This window comes from Aulonocara stuartgranti, assembly GCF_965226115.1.
Source record: "Aulonocara stuartgranti genome assembly, chromosome: 5".
Classification (NCBI taxonomy): Eukaryota; Metazoa; Chordata; class Actinopteri; order Cichliformes; family Cichlidae; genus Aulonocara; species Aulonocara stuartgranti.
The window spans coordinates 8,931,283-8,949,410 of NC_138943.1; the positions used below are offsets into that span (position 1 = coordinate 8,931,283).

The 18,128-nt window shown below is 40.0% G+C and overlaps 1 protein-coding gene across 3 annotated transcripts in view; it reads left to right on the plus strand.

The window, feature by feature from the left end:
• Positions 1 to 18,128, plus strand: part of magi3b (membrane associated guanylate kinase, WW and PDZ domain containing 3b) — a 124,288-nt gene that overhangs the window by 71,255 nt on the left and 34,905 nt on the right. For all 3 annotated transcript variants that reach the window (XM_082534531.1, XM_082534529.1, XM_082534530.1), the window contains exon 2: positions 14,222 to 14,338. In XM_082534531.1, coding sequence (XP_082390657.1) covers positions 14,222 to 14,338 — 117 coding nt within the window. The remainder of the gene's footprint in view (positions 1 to 14,221; positions 14,339 to 18,128) is intronic.

Consider the following 18,128-nt stretch of genomic DNA (forward strand, 5'->3'; position numbering starts at 1 on the left):
CCTTTGTCCTATGAAATCATTTTATCCCGATTGAAGCGGTAATGCCCCTATCCATATGGCACAGGGGCTGCAATTAGTCATTACCGCTAAAAACACCATATAGCTTCTGAAGGAATAGTTCCAGAGGCTTATAAACTAAATGCCAGAGTAGATTTAAACTGTTCTGTTGACATACTGCGACCCAAAACCCCTAATAAAGCACTTTATGGGAATACTCAGTGTTGTATTGTTTCATTTGAACTTGTTATTCATATGTATATTTTATGAACACAGGAGATTGGTGTCTCTTATGCCCAAGTTAGGTTATGCTTACACAAAGTTAGGTAAAGGTAGAGCTGGATCAAATCACTTTATACTTTTCAAACACTGAAAACTTCAGATTTTGATATTTTTTTTAATTATTTCTTGTATTGTTGTCATTATACAATATTTAACTTTTGCAAACTTGTTTAAATTGGACAAAAGGTTGTATTAAAAAATCTTTATGTATTCTCTGTAGAAATGCATACATAGTCTACCATATGCAGCATAATTTCTGTCTGGCAGTCTAAGCCATGTGGTTGCTTTTTTGCTTGGCAGAAACCAAAAAAAAGAGAGCCACCAATGGATTCTTTACCCTTTAGTACCAAAATCCTGCAATCCCTCAAACTCTCTCAGCCTTTTGCCAATTAGGAGCTCAGCAAATTGTGTTTCCAACTGTTTTCAAGCAGACTCCCCAACTGAAACTGTAGTTATAGCAATATAAGCTCATGATGGGGTTAGCGGTTAATCCCCGTCTGCAGATCCACAACCACACCTCCACAGCCTAATCAGCGCAGGCTGCTTTCACCTCTGATTAAACCTCTGTCATTTCTCTTCTCTATCTCTGTATTATTATTATATTATTATTATTATTTTGGTATGAAGCCAACACATTATTCACCCTTCTGACTCAGATCATGGTGCAGACTGCAGCCTTATCATAATTTGTGAGAAATTCTGGTAGTGGAATCATACTTGCACTACTGCAAAGTGTTTACTATAGTAAATACTCAACAAGCAGACATAGTTGCCGAGATATAATGACAGCTTATAGCATAAGGCAACAAGCCGGTGATATAGCTGAGCTGCACTTTAGTTATTTTCAGATTCAGAGCCGATGTAATCTGAGTGTCTGTCATAAACACGGTGGAGATGTATTTTGTGCCATCTTCTTTATTGCTCGCATTGTTATAAATGGCTCTCTGGGTCCTCTCAGTCAGCAGGATTACAGCCCAGGATTAAGATTCTGCACAGTGAGCGAGTGGGTGTGCAGTGAGCGAAGCGAGTTATTGGAATTGCTATCATTATCCTCTGGATATCTCATCATGAACTTCTCACCTGAGTGCTCCTACAGCCGCACTGTATGCTGCACTTGCTGAATGCACACAGCTGCAGAACATTAAACGTGCAGATGTTGATGAAGTTGTTTTTCCCTCCTCCTCCTCTATATATAATCTCAAACTCAGTTTGGCTTTAGCTCGCATAAGTTTACACAACATAGTTATATTTAATTACACAAGTTGTAATGAGCACATCACAATCATTTCCATATAGAAAGCCATGGTGTTTACTGTGCATTGCAAATAGCATGTTTTTGCAGTGGGAGAGAGCTGCTTCAGTCCTCTAGTGTTTCCCAGGGACAACTGCAGTTGATCAAAAGAAAGATGATCTGAATCTCTTTTGACTAATTAGATCATTTAAAAGCCATTTAAGGAAAACAGCTCTAAATATTTTTAATTGCACATTATGTAATTATAAATTCCAATTTAAATCTTTCAGCTTTGATAGTTGCCTTGCCTTGAAATTAGTGTGCATTTTCTGATAAAAGAAATAAATAATAATCACAAAAATGTTCTGCTGCTTTACTGGTAATAAAAAGAAAATGCTTCAGCCCTATTACCTCTAAAGGGCTGATATAATGAGTCTCATGGCTGGAAATAACAAAACTGTCTCATAAAAAGGATCACTCTTTAAATAAATTGCCAACAGGTCAAAGATGTGTTTCTAATAGTGACATTTATATTTCCTCCATTCAAACTCTGTTTAAAAACTAACCATTGGCCTCAGAAAAGCTTAACATAGTTTTTTGTGTTGCGTGTCCTCATCCTCGGTGTAGCAACAAGGCTACACCGCTAGTCTAACCGCTTTGCACAACTGTGCAATAAACTGGCTAGAAATTTACATGAGAAGCAGAGGCAGACAGATGTAGCTGCCATATATAAGTGTTGTGATCATCTTAGGAACGTGATGCTGTACTTGGATGAGGGTGTGTGCATGTGTGTCTAAGGTGAAATATACTTGTGCTTTGTGCTCTCTCAACACAATGCACTTTCATAAGATGCCCCAGTGCCCCCAGGATGCTCTTTGCTCACTCAACAGTAAAATGCATGGTATTGGAGGCGATGGACTAGCATTTCAGGCAGCACGGAAAAGACGACCTTTGCCATCCACAAGAAGTCATAATGATAAAACAGAAAGTTGAAGAAGAGTTATTGCCCGGAGAGCAGAATTAGACGGTGAGCTGCACCTTTTGTTCAGTCTGTATATGATGACAGACGCATCTAGATTGACTAGTCCTTTGGTCCAGACGTTGGGAAGTTGCTCTTAATGACAACGCACTGTAATGAACTGGATAATAGTGCTGAGTGTCACACAAATTCTAACTGTCTCTGTGGTGACACTTGCACAATCTTGCTCTCTTTCGTTTTCGTTCTCTGCCAAATCTGGTGATGTGGCTGCTGTCTGAAAACAGCTAAGCTAGCACATCTCATCACCACAGCAACAACTACGGTTCTATTTCAAGCTTATCTTTTTTCTGGGTGTGCATGTGGTTGAATTAATAATATTATCCTCCTCTGTCAATCTGTCAGTCACTTAAATTCCTCACAGAGAGAGAGAGAAACAGTGAGCCAGAGATTTCCCGGTTTCCTGCCCTCGCTTTGCTATGACCCACATTAATGAGCACTTTGTAGTTTGACTATCTGTTAGTTACCACTGAGGAAGATGACTGTGATAGCCCATATTTCTCTCGCCATTCCCCAGTGGCTGGCAGGATTAATGGCAAAGCTGCAGACTATGGCACTCGACAGCCATCTTGGGTTAAGGATGACTCAGATCTTTTTGCTCACTGTAGACTCATTAAACATCAAAAAGAATTCCTCATGAGCTCAGTAGATGCAATAATGCACAGATTTTTTATGCCGTGTTGACTAAACAGTACTTAGGGTTACAGGTTTGCACTTACAGTGGCTGCTAGAGTCCTTCTCAATGCACTTTATGAGCTGCTTCTGTTTATGGTGCCTTGGTTTGACACGACAAAGAGGAAAACACACTGTGCCATTAGGTCTGAGGTGATGCAGAATGAGAACCCAGGCTTTTATTTTATGTTTCTGACTGCCTGAGCATGTTAGTCGGCTTCCACCTAATTTCAGTTGCTAATACATTTCCTTTCTTACAGTTTTCCCTGGGTTTCAATAATTGAACATGCCTGGCTTGGCTCTTGCACCACAAAAAAAGAAAAAAAAACATGACTTCACTTTTATGGAGACATGATTTGACAACAAGCTTGGGATTAGACAGACCGTCCCACAAGCAGAGAACAACACAGCCCACTTGAGTCACACTTGGGTTTTTTTGTTTTTTTTAGATATAACTTGAAAACTCGTTTCTCTCTTGCAGAAACAGTGTTTGCATCCATTTATGCCAGATGTAGTTTTGCATGTGAAACAGGTAAAGTGAAGAGAGGCAGTGAATAAGAAATGCACATCAGCCACACCATTGGCTTTTCAAACTGAGCAGCTCAGAGGATGTACATTACCGCAGGGAGAAAAAGACATCGCTGAAAGAATCGGATTCACTGGGAACAATAAAAAATTGACCGTGCTGGTATGCTAACAAGGCTGTCAAGACTGAGTCTGGCAAGATTTATTCAGAAATCAAAACACCATATTAAATACAACATGGGCAGATTTTTTGCCAGGAGAAAATAAAGCTGGTGAGGCTTATAGATCCAAATTTATCAGTCAAATCCAAAATATGGCAAATATTTTCTTGCTCTCAAGGCTGCTATTAATTAAAAAAGAGATGATTCAGTTTATAAAGAAAATTCTGGCAGTGCTGCTTGCATTTATAGCAATAAAAGTAACATATAGGGCTGCTCGATTATGGCAAAAATGATAATCACGATTATTTTCACTGAAATTGAGATCACGATTATTTGACGATATTTATTTAACCCTTTAAGACCTACTATAGAACCAAGTCCACCAGAGCTTATATTATTTTTTTTACATGCTGTAGTGCCATTTGTGGGAGCATTTCAAGTTGCTATACATCAATACAACTGTTATAGCCCATATTTTAATAATATGTATGCATTAAGTCCATTAATTACATAAATTGCAAAAAAGTGCAATAAACTACAAAAAAAATTGAAAATCGCTTTTGTTTTGTTTACATATATTTCTACTTGGAGAAATTTAAGAGGTTTATCCCTCAAAACTTTAAATACAATAAAGTTGCAAAAAATAGTTTACAACAACAGGAAATTTATTTTGAGTGTCTTCATAGTTTTATTTTGGAGATACAGTTTTTATATACTGCAGGAAAAACAAAAAACAATCCTATGATGCAAATTTGCAAAGAAAACAGCAGGTGCATCATTTCACTGTGGGAAGTGTTACGAACAGCTGATGGATCGGCAAAGCGTGTTTCTGGAATATTATGTTTTTGTTCCTGCAAGCGCTTTTTATGCAATTTTTGCAAAGCTATATGTGGAAGGAAACCGTGACCGAGGACAAGCTGATGGCATCAGATGTAAGTACAACTCCTCCGGTTTCATATGCAAAACAAATTATTGAGCTAGCTTACACGGTTCAGGTTCTACAGGGATTTAAAAATAGTTACACAACACGGAGCGTGCTGCTCTGACCGGATTTAAAGGGTTAACAATGACTTTAAAAAATAATATAAAATAGTGTGCAACACCACTGAAGTTGTTTTTTTTTACCTCTTTTCAACCAACAGCAGTCACTCTCCTCTCCAAATAACTCCTGCTTAGCTTTCCGAGCTTCCCTCGGGTCCTCTTAATCAGCGGTCTCCAACCTTTTTTGCGCCACGGACGGTTTATGCCCGACAATATTTTCACGGACCGGCCTTTAAGGTGTCGCGGATAAATGAGGGAGGGGCTAATAATCGGCTCAGTCATTTTTAATGATCGTTGAAAGCCCAGATCGTAATCGTGATTAAAATTCGATTAATTGAGCAGCCCTAGTAACATAAATATCTCAACAGCTGGTAGAGTTTTGTGAAATGATGTGCAGACATCCACGATGCCGCAAGGTTAAATCTTCATGGCATTAGTGATGTCACTAATTTCCCTCCATGAGGTTAACATCTGTGGTTTTAAGTGAATTGTCTACACCGCTGGATTGATCGCCAAAGATCCGAATATCTGTTATCTGCATTTCACAAGAATTGCTGCTCCTTTGAGATTATTAGTCAGATGTTTATAAAACTTCCAGTTATGATCACCAAATAGCCCTTCATCCAAATTATGCTAAAGTTCAAGGTTGCAAATGAATTATGATGATCATTAGCTGGATGAACAACATCACGGACGTTCTGCTTTCAGTGTGGTGCAGATTTTAGTTGAATGAATAAATACGCTGTTATTGAAGACATGTTGCTTGAGCATGACGCTAGACTCTGATGCCAAGCGAGGATCTACAGGAGATGTGTTTTTTGTGTATTTCTGTGTCTACATCTTCAGCTGCTTCATTCTGCACAGACCACATTAATGATAGAACAGAGGCTTGGTCCACAGACTTCTCATTAAAAGTACAGCCATGAGATGAAGAGAAGTCAGACTGTGAGGGACTGTGAGACAGCAAAAAGAGAGAACTACAATTAAAGGTGGAAGCTTTTGGAAACAAAATAGGTAAACTAGAGCAACAGTGTGTCTCTCAGCCCCTGCAGGCTAAAAGTCTTCTTTCCTCTCAACACTTCATGCTCTTTCTTCCACTTTTCATTATCTTCACTTCCCACCCGCCCTGCCCCCCGTCTCTCTGGGACCAGGACATCTCCCGCCTCACATTATCACAGCACTGCTGCTGTTGATGCTGCTGTTAATTCGCACACCCCAGCTCACTCCCACCACTGCACTTCTGCTGAGTTGGTCTGATCTTGCCTTTACTTTACAGGAGGAAGGTCATTCCTCCATCTCCTGTGTGGTGATGGACAAGAGAGGGGAGGGGCAGGAGGGCAGAGGAGAGGAAAGCATATGGTTAGTTAACTTTAATGCAGAGGCAGATGTCTCTCTGTGTAGTTGGAAGATTAGTGGGTTGGAAATGTGTCATGCTATGATCATACAAGGGAATATTTGTAGTCTTTATTGTCGAGGGGCCGCAGCCCAGGTTTATGTTACATATGGGATGTGAGCTTCACTTTTAACTTTTGCCTTTTTGATATTGAGGGTGCTTAACTTCTCATTACCTCATATAATAAATCATGTATTTGGATTTCAAAATATTCATAATATATCAGCTAATATATCGGCTTTGTTGATTTTATTTGCAGTCTACTTAAAAGTGCACACACCGTCTACACACTGCCTCCATATGAGTATGTGCTTGTCTCTGTCACAAAAATAAAGTCTGAAAAAATTAAGCACTGCCTTTAAATAGTTTCTTTTAAATGAAGTCCTGACATCGTCAAATATACAAATCTAATCGCCTGCTAAATTTCTTTGTTTTTCCATTTTTTTCTTGTTGCCTCCCCATGCCCTCTCTCCACTCCTCTTTTAGTTCATCCCTCTAAGCTGCTTATGTCAGACTTCTGTCCCGGTGTGGGCACACTGTGAAAATGAGGTGAAATGAAGTGTGCGGAGAGTGGTTTGGGCATGTGAGACCACTGCCTGTTTAACTTTGCATAGCTCTGTAGCCAGCCAGCCAAGCAGACAGACTGAAAAACATGGCTACAGAGTGGCCCATCATGTCCCTCTATTACAGAATCCTCCAGCCGTAGTAACACTCCACATGCCAGTTATATAAGTGAAGATAATTCATCTGACGGTTCTGTGTGAGGTGTGAGATCATAAGCCGGGTTTATGGCACACCGCTTCTCTCGACGGAGTCAGCGAGATCCTAGTCCCACGGACAACTGTCTGAAAAATTGAGGCGAGGCTCTTTGCTAAACTTGCCCCTCAGAAGTTCCCTCGGGCAGTTTTGTCCCCTAAAATGGCCACAAGAAGCTGCAAGGTTAGGGGAAGGGGGTGGCGCTCTGTCAGTCCAGGAAATTTATGAGAACTATGAGGGGAGCCAAACCAGAGGTCTTGCAGGTGTTGATGCTGTAGCAAACTCTCTTTGACCAAGTGCCACAGGAGATAGAGGCAAGCTTGATGTCAGAGGATGTCGGTGACTTGTCATACATCACATGATGAATGGGTAGGGAAGGCTAAAGGGACTAGAAAGATCAAGCTTCCCTGAACTATGGGTGCAGGAGAGCATTAGAGAGAGTGAATTAAAAGTGAAGAGTGTAAGAAGCACCTAAGATTAAATCTCAGAATGTAGGGAAGAGTCCAAATAGCACAAAGTATGTCTTTATCATATTTTATATGTGGTGCATTTACATATTGCATGGATTTTCGGGCTCTTTATGCATACATTTTAATACTGAATTTTCTATGTGCACTTAGTAAAGTGCATATATTTACTGTCTTTAAACCTGCATATAAATTTTCCCCATTATTTATTTCCTTTTAACTGGAGCAAGACAAATACACAACATGAGACAGGTTTCAATATTGGAAGAACCCATGCAGGGGTGTTTGTTTAATTGAGTTTGGAGACTGGAGGGATCAAACACCATGCTATCCAAAGATCTTCTCTCTTTGGTGCTTTGATGATAGTGGTGCAGAACACTGTATACAAACATGTTTAGTCCGAATCTCCCAGTTATTCAGCTGGTATCAGATGTGGTAACTGCAATGCCATAGCATTTCATTCACATAATTGTCATACACATCATGAGAATGTTGTTTTCCTGTAAGAGATCATCATCATCATTATTTGATGGGAATGTTTCATCAAAGGATAAAGGAGATCACTCTGAAAAAAAACTTGATTGCTTTATCAGTAACCCTTTCTTCCCAGACTGTAGGGGATTCGAACCATGTCAGTAAAATGCCCCCTACACAGTAATAGATCCACACAACTCAGTATTATTTCATTTTTATCTGTCACCTTTCGATTACATACAATATGTACAATTATTATAGTGGGAGAAGTGAAACGCTGAGCTGTGTCTTTGTAGTTCTGGCTTTCTCTTCATTATAACATAAAATTTTGTACTTCAATAACAAACCAGTGGTTGGATTATAAGCATTTTGTGTTTTAAGCAAACACTGGCAAAAACCAGCAGGTGATGTGGAAGCGGGTGGGTGGGATGGAGTGGCAGCTGACACTATTCACTGTTGGGTCAGGGCATGCGACTAATTAATGTTTTAGATGTTGATTAACCCTGTAAACCCCTTCATACTAGGTTTTACCTGCTAAACTACTTCTTAGCTGCGATGAGCGATACCTGGAGCCTCTTCTGGTTGCCTGACATAGTAACTGGTCACTGTTATGATAAAATCTGTTAACAGAGTCAAGCTATTTTTTCCTGTCTCCAGGTGTATTGCTAAACTAACCAGTGAATAAATTTACACTATAGGAGATGTTCCCAACCTGTTTCATTTGAAGTACCAAAAGCATGTTTACTGAAAACAATTTTGTTAAAATGTATTCTTGACTACTTTTAGTTTTTCCTGTGCAGTACAATTTCCATTTCTTTCTGTTTTAGTATTCTTAATGACCAATTAACCCATATGTTATGTTTAGTGTGTATGCTGTTTGCTAAGGTTGCTGATAGATTTACTGTACTTTCTTTTCCTGTACTACTACAGTATTTCTAATATTAGTCTATCATGCTTTCAGCCAATAATTTTAATTGATACCTAAATTTTTTAGGTGGTTTAACCGTTTATTCACTTTTTGCCACTTTCTCATCTATTTTAACCATTTTACGTGGACTGTTTGCTCCTTTTTTCTGGTGGTCATCTTCAGTTATCCAATTCATGGGTTGAGGTATTTTTTTGCATTCGCATAGCATATATATGTCTTGGGGGAATTCATGCCTTGTGTTTCCATCAGTGTATAGAGAGAGGTGTCAAAGAACAGCTCAAGACCTGACGACATATTCCTTATTCAGATGTCAGTTAATTAAGTGACAGACAACAGAGATAATGACCTCCCAGTGGACTTCTCCCTAAGGGAGAAGGCCTCAGAATGAAATGTCACAACTGACTCCAGGCATTTGCTCAACTTTCACTGTGCTTAAAGAGAAACACAATATCATGCATTTTAAAACATGCCAGGCATTTATTTATGTATTTGTCAATATTTTAATGAGATGATTGATAGCCTGTCACGTCTCTATGGTAAAGGGGAGGTAATAACTGCTGCGGGGCCACTTGTATCCTTAAAAAACTTGTACAAGTTGTTATTTGTATGGATTAAATGAAAAATATATTATGTTTTAATAAGGTTTGAGGTGACCATTTAACCATTGCCCTAGCTAACTATCTGCTGGTAGAAGCTTCATCTTAATCTTAAAGATAGAGACATCTTCTCATTTATTCCCCCAGGAAGGAAAAAAGTGTATTTTTCCAACAGCAGGCTGTGGTTATTCTGTCTTGTTTCATCAGAAAACCTAAAGCTTGCAATTCAGCGATTACATCATAATCAAATCATTGGTCAAAATGTGCATATCTTATTAATAAATTTAAAAAGTGATTTGAACTTACAGTAACCTACAGATAATATGTAATATAGAGTACAGTTTTTAATAACAAATGGTTAGCTGCTTTAGAAGTACATGAAGCATACTTAGAGAGTTGGAACACCATCAGATTACATCACACTGGAATGAAATGAATATCACTAATGTAACTAATGGTTTTTTCTCTTTCTTAATTGCTTGTCTCAGTACTTCAGTTTAAAAGTGACATGACGTTTTGTCAGGCTTACATAATAATTTTCACAGTCTGCATTTTTGTATAATATGCGGACTGGAATTTGCAATTCGCTGAACAAATCTCCTCAAACAGATGCATGACGTGTGTGTGAGAAAGAGTTATGTCTTGAGCTTCGAGTGTTAATCTAATTCTGTGGCTTCTGAGTGAGGTGTTGGTCTATGTGAGGATGTTAACAGTCTGTCGCTTCACTAGGGGTGCCAGGCACCGCTTCTGTTTCTGCAGAGCGAGTGCAGATATTTTCTTTGAGTTTCGGAGAGAAAACAGTACTGCTGATGCAACACGCAGCTGAAGGATTCCCGTGGGTGACCTTGCTCTTTTCTGACACATTTCATGAAAAAATGACAAGGTAGCAGATGAAAGGATTCGTGAGAAGAGTGGGATGTGAAGCAACAGCTTAATATTTAAGGGATATGTCCATTTGATTAGACTACTCTCATCCAAAATGGGCGGAAGCCTGCGAACACATGTCACAATATAACTGACAAAAAATAAATTAGGTCCGATTTCCTACCATCAGTTTGACTGCAGCGCAGTGAACAATGCAATGGAGGGGGGGACTGTCAAAATTGAGCAAACAATCATTTTAAATAAAAGAAATTCGACAGAAATTAGATCAATTTTTTCCCCTTATTATTTTCTTTTGTAGACAGCTACTGTACAGTTTGCTCATCTTTTTGGCTCACTGTAGAGAAATAACCTCCAACTGAGTGGATGGCTGATGGGGTACAATAAAGCCCATTGAAGCCCTGTCACAGAAAAATGAGGCCTGCTACAATAGCAATGTTATCTATGGGGAGGTGCAATGAGGAACTTCTCTGATGTGACAGACTCGCTAACAGTGTCTGACAGGACCCAGGAAACCACAAAGGCCGCACTGTAGCACTGTACTCGTACTGAAGTAAACAGATCAGAGCAGCGGGTATGTGTGCCTGGGAGTGCATGCATTTTTGCCCTTTTATTTATCCAGTGGCTACTCAACTGTCTTACATTATGGCACATTCACACCTAGTATCTTCACTGCATCTGTATATGTGTTTGTTGAGGATTGTTCTCCTTTGATTGTTGAGGCATGATGAAGCATTACAGTGAGAAGTTGACAGTTGTGAGAAGACTTTCTTCATCATCAAAGAGTGAGTTTCATCATCCCAAATGCACAGTTAACCTACAATTAAGGGTTCAATATGCAGACTAATATTTGATGTGAAAGTCTTGAGCGCGGGGAGGTTTTGAGAATAAGGAATGATGACACAATTAGTCTAGTGGAGCTGATCTGTGAAGTCCAGTGTTACATGCAAAGTCTGAATGGACCCTCAGACATTCCCACAACTTGAACAATGAATCTTGAAGACAATGAAAACAGTCCTCATACTCCTGGAAGAAAATTTAAAAGGACGCTACATCAGGGAGGAAATGAAAGGAAAAAACCCAGTCATAGGAAAAAATATGAATTATAGCATCCTAACCAAGGCATTTGCATGATTTAGTTAAAAATCATAATCAAATATTAAAGGTTGTAGATTCTTGAACATTTCTGATGGTTATGAATTGTCTGAAATCTGCACTTTTTTGCTATGCAAGCCACCCAGTCATCAAAGAAAGCAGAAAGCATCTTTCAGCCATACATTTAACTGCTTTTATCACTTTAGGCTTATCTTAGCTGTGAATAATTTGAGTTAATCTGATACTCCTGTAAGTTCCCTTCTCTGAAAACCAAACTGACATTTCAGTAATAGTCTAGCTGTTGCAGGTTTAACTGCCAAAAAGTGGCAATGCTCCAGTTTTAAGAAGAAGCAGTTTTAGTGATTTGAATTTAAATTTGCTGAATTTCTTTATCTGTATACTAAGTTATGAGCTGTCAGTGAGCATATGGAGCACATGTAGTTTGCTGAAAAAGCCTCACTTCCCTATTAATTCCCATGTGTGCAAGCTGAAAAGGATATTCTGGGACAGTTTTGAGATGAAGTTTCCAGATTGGGCCTTGGTTCACCAGTTTCAATCTGTCTGTCTGCTAGACCAGCTGTAATGCAGCCCTCTTTGGAGAGGCAGACGGAGAACAGGCAACCTTTATTCTGAAAAGCCAAGCCCGGCGGGATGACAGCTCCTAAAACTCTGTCAAATGGCAGCAAGGCCTCTGGACATGAGGGGCATTTTGATTTGAGTCAGTAGCCTCCAAAACCTGGAATGAGAGTAAGTTTAGAACACAAAATAATCGGAAAGCTGCGCTGTCACAATAATGGCCTGTGTTGGCTTCTGTCACGAGCTGATGAGGAAAAGAGGATTTGAGGGTTGAGTAAGCTTATGGAAATATACCCAAAGCTCATCATTATTCTATCACCCCTCCTTAGTCTAGTGCCTCTCCCCTCTCTATTAGTACATATACTGCATCTACAGTAGCGAGATCTCATCTTTAGTCCTTATGATTGGTATTCATAGCAATGCAGAACAGTGTCATGCTGAGCAGAGTTTGGGCTGTGTGCACCACAAAGAGGGGAAAGACACGAAGAGAGAATAGAAGTGAAATGGGGGGAAAATGATTACTTCTCCGTAGTCACGCTGTTTCAAAGCCTACTCTCTCTGTCAAGAGATGAGGAGGATGAGGGCTTGCAGGCAACGAAGATCTCTTCCTGTTTTCCAAACTCCTCATCATGTTCTTTCAAAGAAAAAGTATTTTTTCCCTGCTTGTGTATGACGACTCAGAAGTCTTCCTCTGCCTCAAACTTTGCATGAACTTTCTTTGTTTTTTCAAAGGCTTCTGGGAGTTGAGAGCAAAGGCGAAATCTTTTCAGATTTTCTTATGAAAATCTCTGGTGTCTTGCTTCTTGGAGGTTGTGGCATTGCGTGTCTTTGGTAAAAAAGTTTATGAGTCTTGTGCGAGGTTATTGAAACTGTAAAGACCACCGAGCAACAGGCACAGTTGTTATCAACTGTCTCTTAGCGGTTTGGATTTCCGATTTGTTGCCTCGGATGAATGGATTCAGCTCGGTCCAGTTTGTTCCGATTACTCAGAATGCAACAAACAGTCAGAGATGTAATCTACTGCAGCTTTGCAATCAATTTTTTAAGTGTTTCTAGGCCAGAAATCCCTCTATAGTCTCTTTTGTACTCCAAATCCCCAATCATCCTAAATGATTACAGTGAATTTCACAGAAGAGATCAAAGTTTAATAATCAGTTTAACCTTTGTTCTCCCCCTCAGTTACATTTTCAATTGTGTAATCGACCTGGACTTAGAAGGCAAATCAACAAGGATTTAAGCTCTCAGCTTGAAAGGACAGGTGGTCTCACATACTCTCCACATAAGAATATATTCTGTCAGTTTCTGACTTTGTTTTCCCTTGCCCCTTGTGAATTTTGAGTTTACCAAATGATCTTTACATTTTGTTTCATTAATTTAACCTCATTCATTCAGGGAGGGTCTTACAATTAACCCAGAGTATCAAAATTTAAAAAACTCTTAAGTAGGAAACTGCTTGCTAACCTCTGTACTGCCCTTTCATTGATTAATGTAAGCTACCATTCATTCGTTAGCGTGTCCCTTTATACTGTCTGTATACTGTCTATATAGAATGAATCAAAATACACCTAACTGAATTCAAATGATTACACTTAAAGTACTACTGGCAGACTGCAGCTGGCCATTTTCCGTGCCTTGCAATATCACTGCAGGAGTGTTCAGGGAGTTGCATGGGCTTAATTGCTTAATTATTGACACCTGAAAAGACATCTCTTGGGTAAATTGGTCAAACCATGTTGTCTGTTAAGCTCTTCATGCTTTCATGACAGTGTTTTTCTTATACCTTGATTTTAACTTGTATGATGTTCTAAAAATAAAACCCATGTCTTTATTAAGTCGTCTCCATTTCATGTTTCTCTTTGTTAGCACAGTTTGCATCAAATAATTACACAGAACACAGTTTATTCCCTGAGAAACAAACGTAAATATTACGTTGAGGCATGAAAGGGTTACAGTTTTGTCAAGAAAAACAGTTTAATCTCATTTTGTTGTATTGATTACTTTGTGAGGGTACATGCCTCTTGGATGGATTTCCTTTTAGGCATAAACTCTTCTGAGAGACTACCAACATGTTTTTATTGACCTTCCTTGCCTCTGCTTCTGTTGATGCAGGAAAAGTATTGAACACGGACCTGCGCCACTACCTCAGTCTGCAGTTTCAGAAGGGCTCGCTGGACCACAAGCTCCAACAGATTATACGGGACAACCTCTACCTACGCACCATCCCCTGTAAGTACACCATTGATGGCATTCACTATACATGGTTTGAATGTACAGTCTACCCTATTTTCAGCACATGTGCACTTTTGTCTGAAGCACCCTATGGGAACAATGAGGCCGTTCTGTATGCATCTGACAGCTGGAAACATATTGCACTGAAAAGCAGCAGGCCTGTTCTGATTTTATTACGCAAGCCTGAATACGCACACCGCGCTCAAACACATATGTACCCTGTCTGCTCCTGCACTGTCAGTCACTCACAGCTCTCTGTCACACACACTACAAAACACACATTTCAGTGTCACCATAGCAACCCGGCCAAGGACATCTCTGTAACCCCCGTGTAACTTATTTACTTCTGTGCCGTATCATCATAATGATCAAAGTCGTATTCTTTCCATAAATATTCCTGCTTTTTCCCTCCCCTTCTCTGCTTTTCCTTGCTGACATTCTACTCAGCGGGGCCGTCACCAGCTATTATTCTTGCTGTAATCAGTAATTGAGTGGTAAATAAAAAGGTTGGTACTGTGGACAGTGAATGGGTTTTTGGGTAATAGTAATTTTGAGTGGAAAAACGGAAAAATATTTATAAGCAATATTAGTCATTTCATTACAAATTAATATATTCCAAAAACATACAATCCCTGTAATTCCAAACAGTGGAAATGTTTCATAATGTCTTCAGGATTTGGACTGGGTTAGTCGAGTAAAATTCACTTTTACCGTGCAGACAGAAACCTTTCATTGGTAAAATGTCACTTTCCAGGAGCTAAGAAAAAGAAGAACACATTTGCAGCCTGACGCCTCTGCATTTTCTAACCTTTTTTTAGATAATTCAAAAGGTTTTATAAGCTTGAATGTTCGCCGTTTTTGTTAAATGAAAGCATGGAAATTACCAAAATTAGAGATGAGGCTGTTAGCACAGCAAAGGTGCAAATTAATATCCCGATTAAGGGTTGTGTGGGTTGCATAAATGCAGGCTGTTTGCCACAATGATGGGAACGCCTCTAAAATTAGAAATGCAATTTTATTTCTTTTCTTAAAAGGATTTTTTTTGTGCTGTATCTGTCTGCATTGCTACTGTAATTTAAAAACAGATTTCCATTTAGAAAATTTGTATTAAATTTGTATTAAATTTATTGTAAAACGGTGAAACACTGATGTCGAATGAGGCACAAGGAGAAACTGCACAGAATTTTAAGGCACCAGATGATGTGCTGAAGTGAAACTGCATCGACGGGAGACGTGACTCTGACACGGTGTCTGTAAGTCTGACGTAATGTTTGCACAGATATATTGGCCTAAATATTTACCACGTCATGCTGAACACTGACTCTGCTCAGAGAAATGCCGTAATTGGGTGTAGTCAAGGTTTAAGTCACGTGCAGAGGGACTTCTGCTGAGGCAATGACAGACTCTTAGGCACAGCCCTGTCACAAACACGCAGCATCTCAGCACTCGCGCCCCTCAGGGCTGGAAGTTGCTCTGCTTTGTTCAGAGGGGTCATGCAGCGCAAGTGTGAAAATTTTCAGAGAGTAAGCTGCTTACCTTTAATATATATTTTACTTAAGGACGATCCTTCTTCCATCCCTCGCCTCACTCAGTTTCTGAGTCTTTCTATGTTTTTCTTTGTGTTTATTCCTCTCATATACCTGTCAGTCATTTTGTGAACTTTGTGAATTTTTCTTCTCAAAACCTGGCTGCACTGGTAGAATCTTGGGTCAGTTACACTCGATGGACAGAAGTTTATTAAAGAGCTTTACAAAACTCATTCCAGTAATTTCCCCCCCAGCACTGCTACCTGTCACTCTCACCTGCTCTTCTCTGCACACACACACACACACACACACACACACACACACACACACACACACACACACACACACACAACATAACATGCTTGGACTCTTTTCTGTCACCCATCCACACACCCCCAGTATTAACTACCTGTTCAAACACGACGTTGTATATTTTCATGTACCGCGGCGGCGGTCAGTGAGATATTACAGGCTTTGACCACCATTCATCATCCGCAGCCAGTGGGTTCGGTGCATGAGTCTGACTCTCTAATCCCCTGCTTGAATTACTGTCTTAATGAGCAAGAGTCCGGGACTTGCACAGTGACGGCACCTCCATCATTCACTCCCTCGCTCTCGGTCTCCCATCCTTCACCCTCTCTGTTTCACTTTTACTCTTTTTCTGTTTCAATTACCCTTGGCTCTCCTTTCAGCTTTATTTAGATTGTGGTTTGAATGTATAAAAGCAAAAACATTTGAACCACAACTAATAATTTAAAACAAACAAAAAAAGATCCGTTTTTGCAGTTTATAACCTTGAAATGCTCCAGTGTATATAACCTAGTGTTGGCATTCCAATGTCAGGTGCATAAAAACATTTTACCTGTTCCAGAATCAGTTACAGTAGCATACTGTAGCACATATTATCCTCCATGTATCCAGAATAGCATTACAATATTGAATAACTGGTTGGTTTTACAGCACCAATTCAGTATTTACTCACTGTATACAGAGTGACCACACTGGTATCAACCATACCAGACAATAGTGCAGTGCAACAGCAACACAAGCTGCTTTGTTGAGTAGTGTGAATGGCTTTTTTTTTTTAGCAATAGTCTATCTTCTGCTCCCCTGCTGTGTTTTGCAGTTATTTTGCTCTTGCAATTTCACCCTGCAACTCTTCAGCATGGATTCAGCTGGTCATATATTTGGCACAGATAAGTTGTGCAGTGAGTACTCCTACCCTATAAGTAACACTATGGCATTATAAATGAGGACACATAACAATTCGCTGAATGTGTTGAACATGACGAGCTGAGGATAAACAAGCACATTTGAGAGCCATGTGTGACAATCATGCTGACAGCAGGCGGATTAGCGGTTGGTTTGTGTCACCATGCCAGTGGTCCACTTTAGTTAACTACCACCACACTGCACTACGCTAACACAACTACAGCTGATCTGTGCCATTCTGTTTGTGCAGCCTACTAACACCATAAGGTCAATTCTACTGAGCTTTAGATTTTAGGTTCATAATGCAAGCATTACTTTTAGGCCAGTTATGAAACACAAAACAAATTTTTTAAGAGACAGAAAGAAGAGGACAGGCGATGAAGAGTGGTCTGTAATGGAGGAAAAGGGGGGGAACAGAGACAACACGCGAGCACAGTCTCTGCTGTTTGTGTGTGGTAAATCCCCGAGCCTCCTTGACAGGGTCTTGGGACGGGCTCCATCTCATTTGGACTTTACAAAAACGCTGGAGGAGGCTCTCAAGTGCTCTGAAGAGAACAAAAAGAGGAGGGTTTTCTAAGAGGACAGAATGCTCAGGGTCACAAGCGGTCCCTTGACTCCCCACCAAGATCAGAGATGGGGAGAAAGAGCTTTATGCCAAACAAACTCTCCGTCTCTCTCTCTCTCTCTCTCTCTCTCTCTCTCTCTCTCTCTCTCTCTCTCTCTCTCTCTCTCTCTCTCTCACTCACACACACACACACACACACACACACACACACACTGCACTAGTGCAGGTACATGCACAGACAGGAATGCAGGGATGGATCAACGTGTCATGTACAAATGCTGCTGGACTATCCCTCCATTTTCTCATTTCCCAGATTGCTCATCTTCCTTGCTTCCTCTCCTTGTGTCTTAGGTCCTCCCACCAGAGATGTGAGTAGAGGAGGCAAGGAAAGGTTATGAGGAGAGAGGAGTTGAGACAAGTCCGGTTGGCCTTTTGTTGTGGGCAGTCTGAGGTACACCTGTGCACTACTCTTGATGTCAGATCA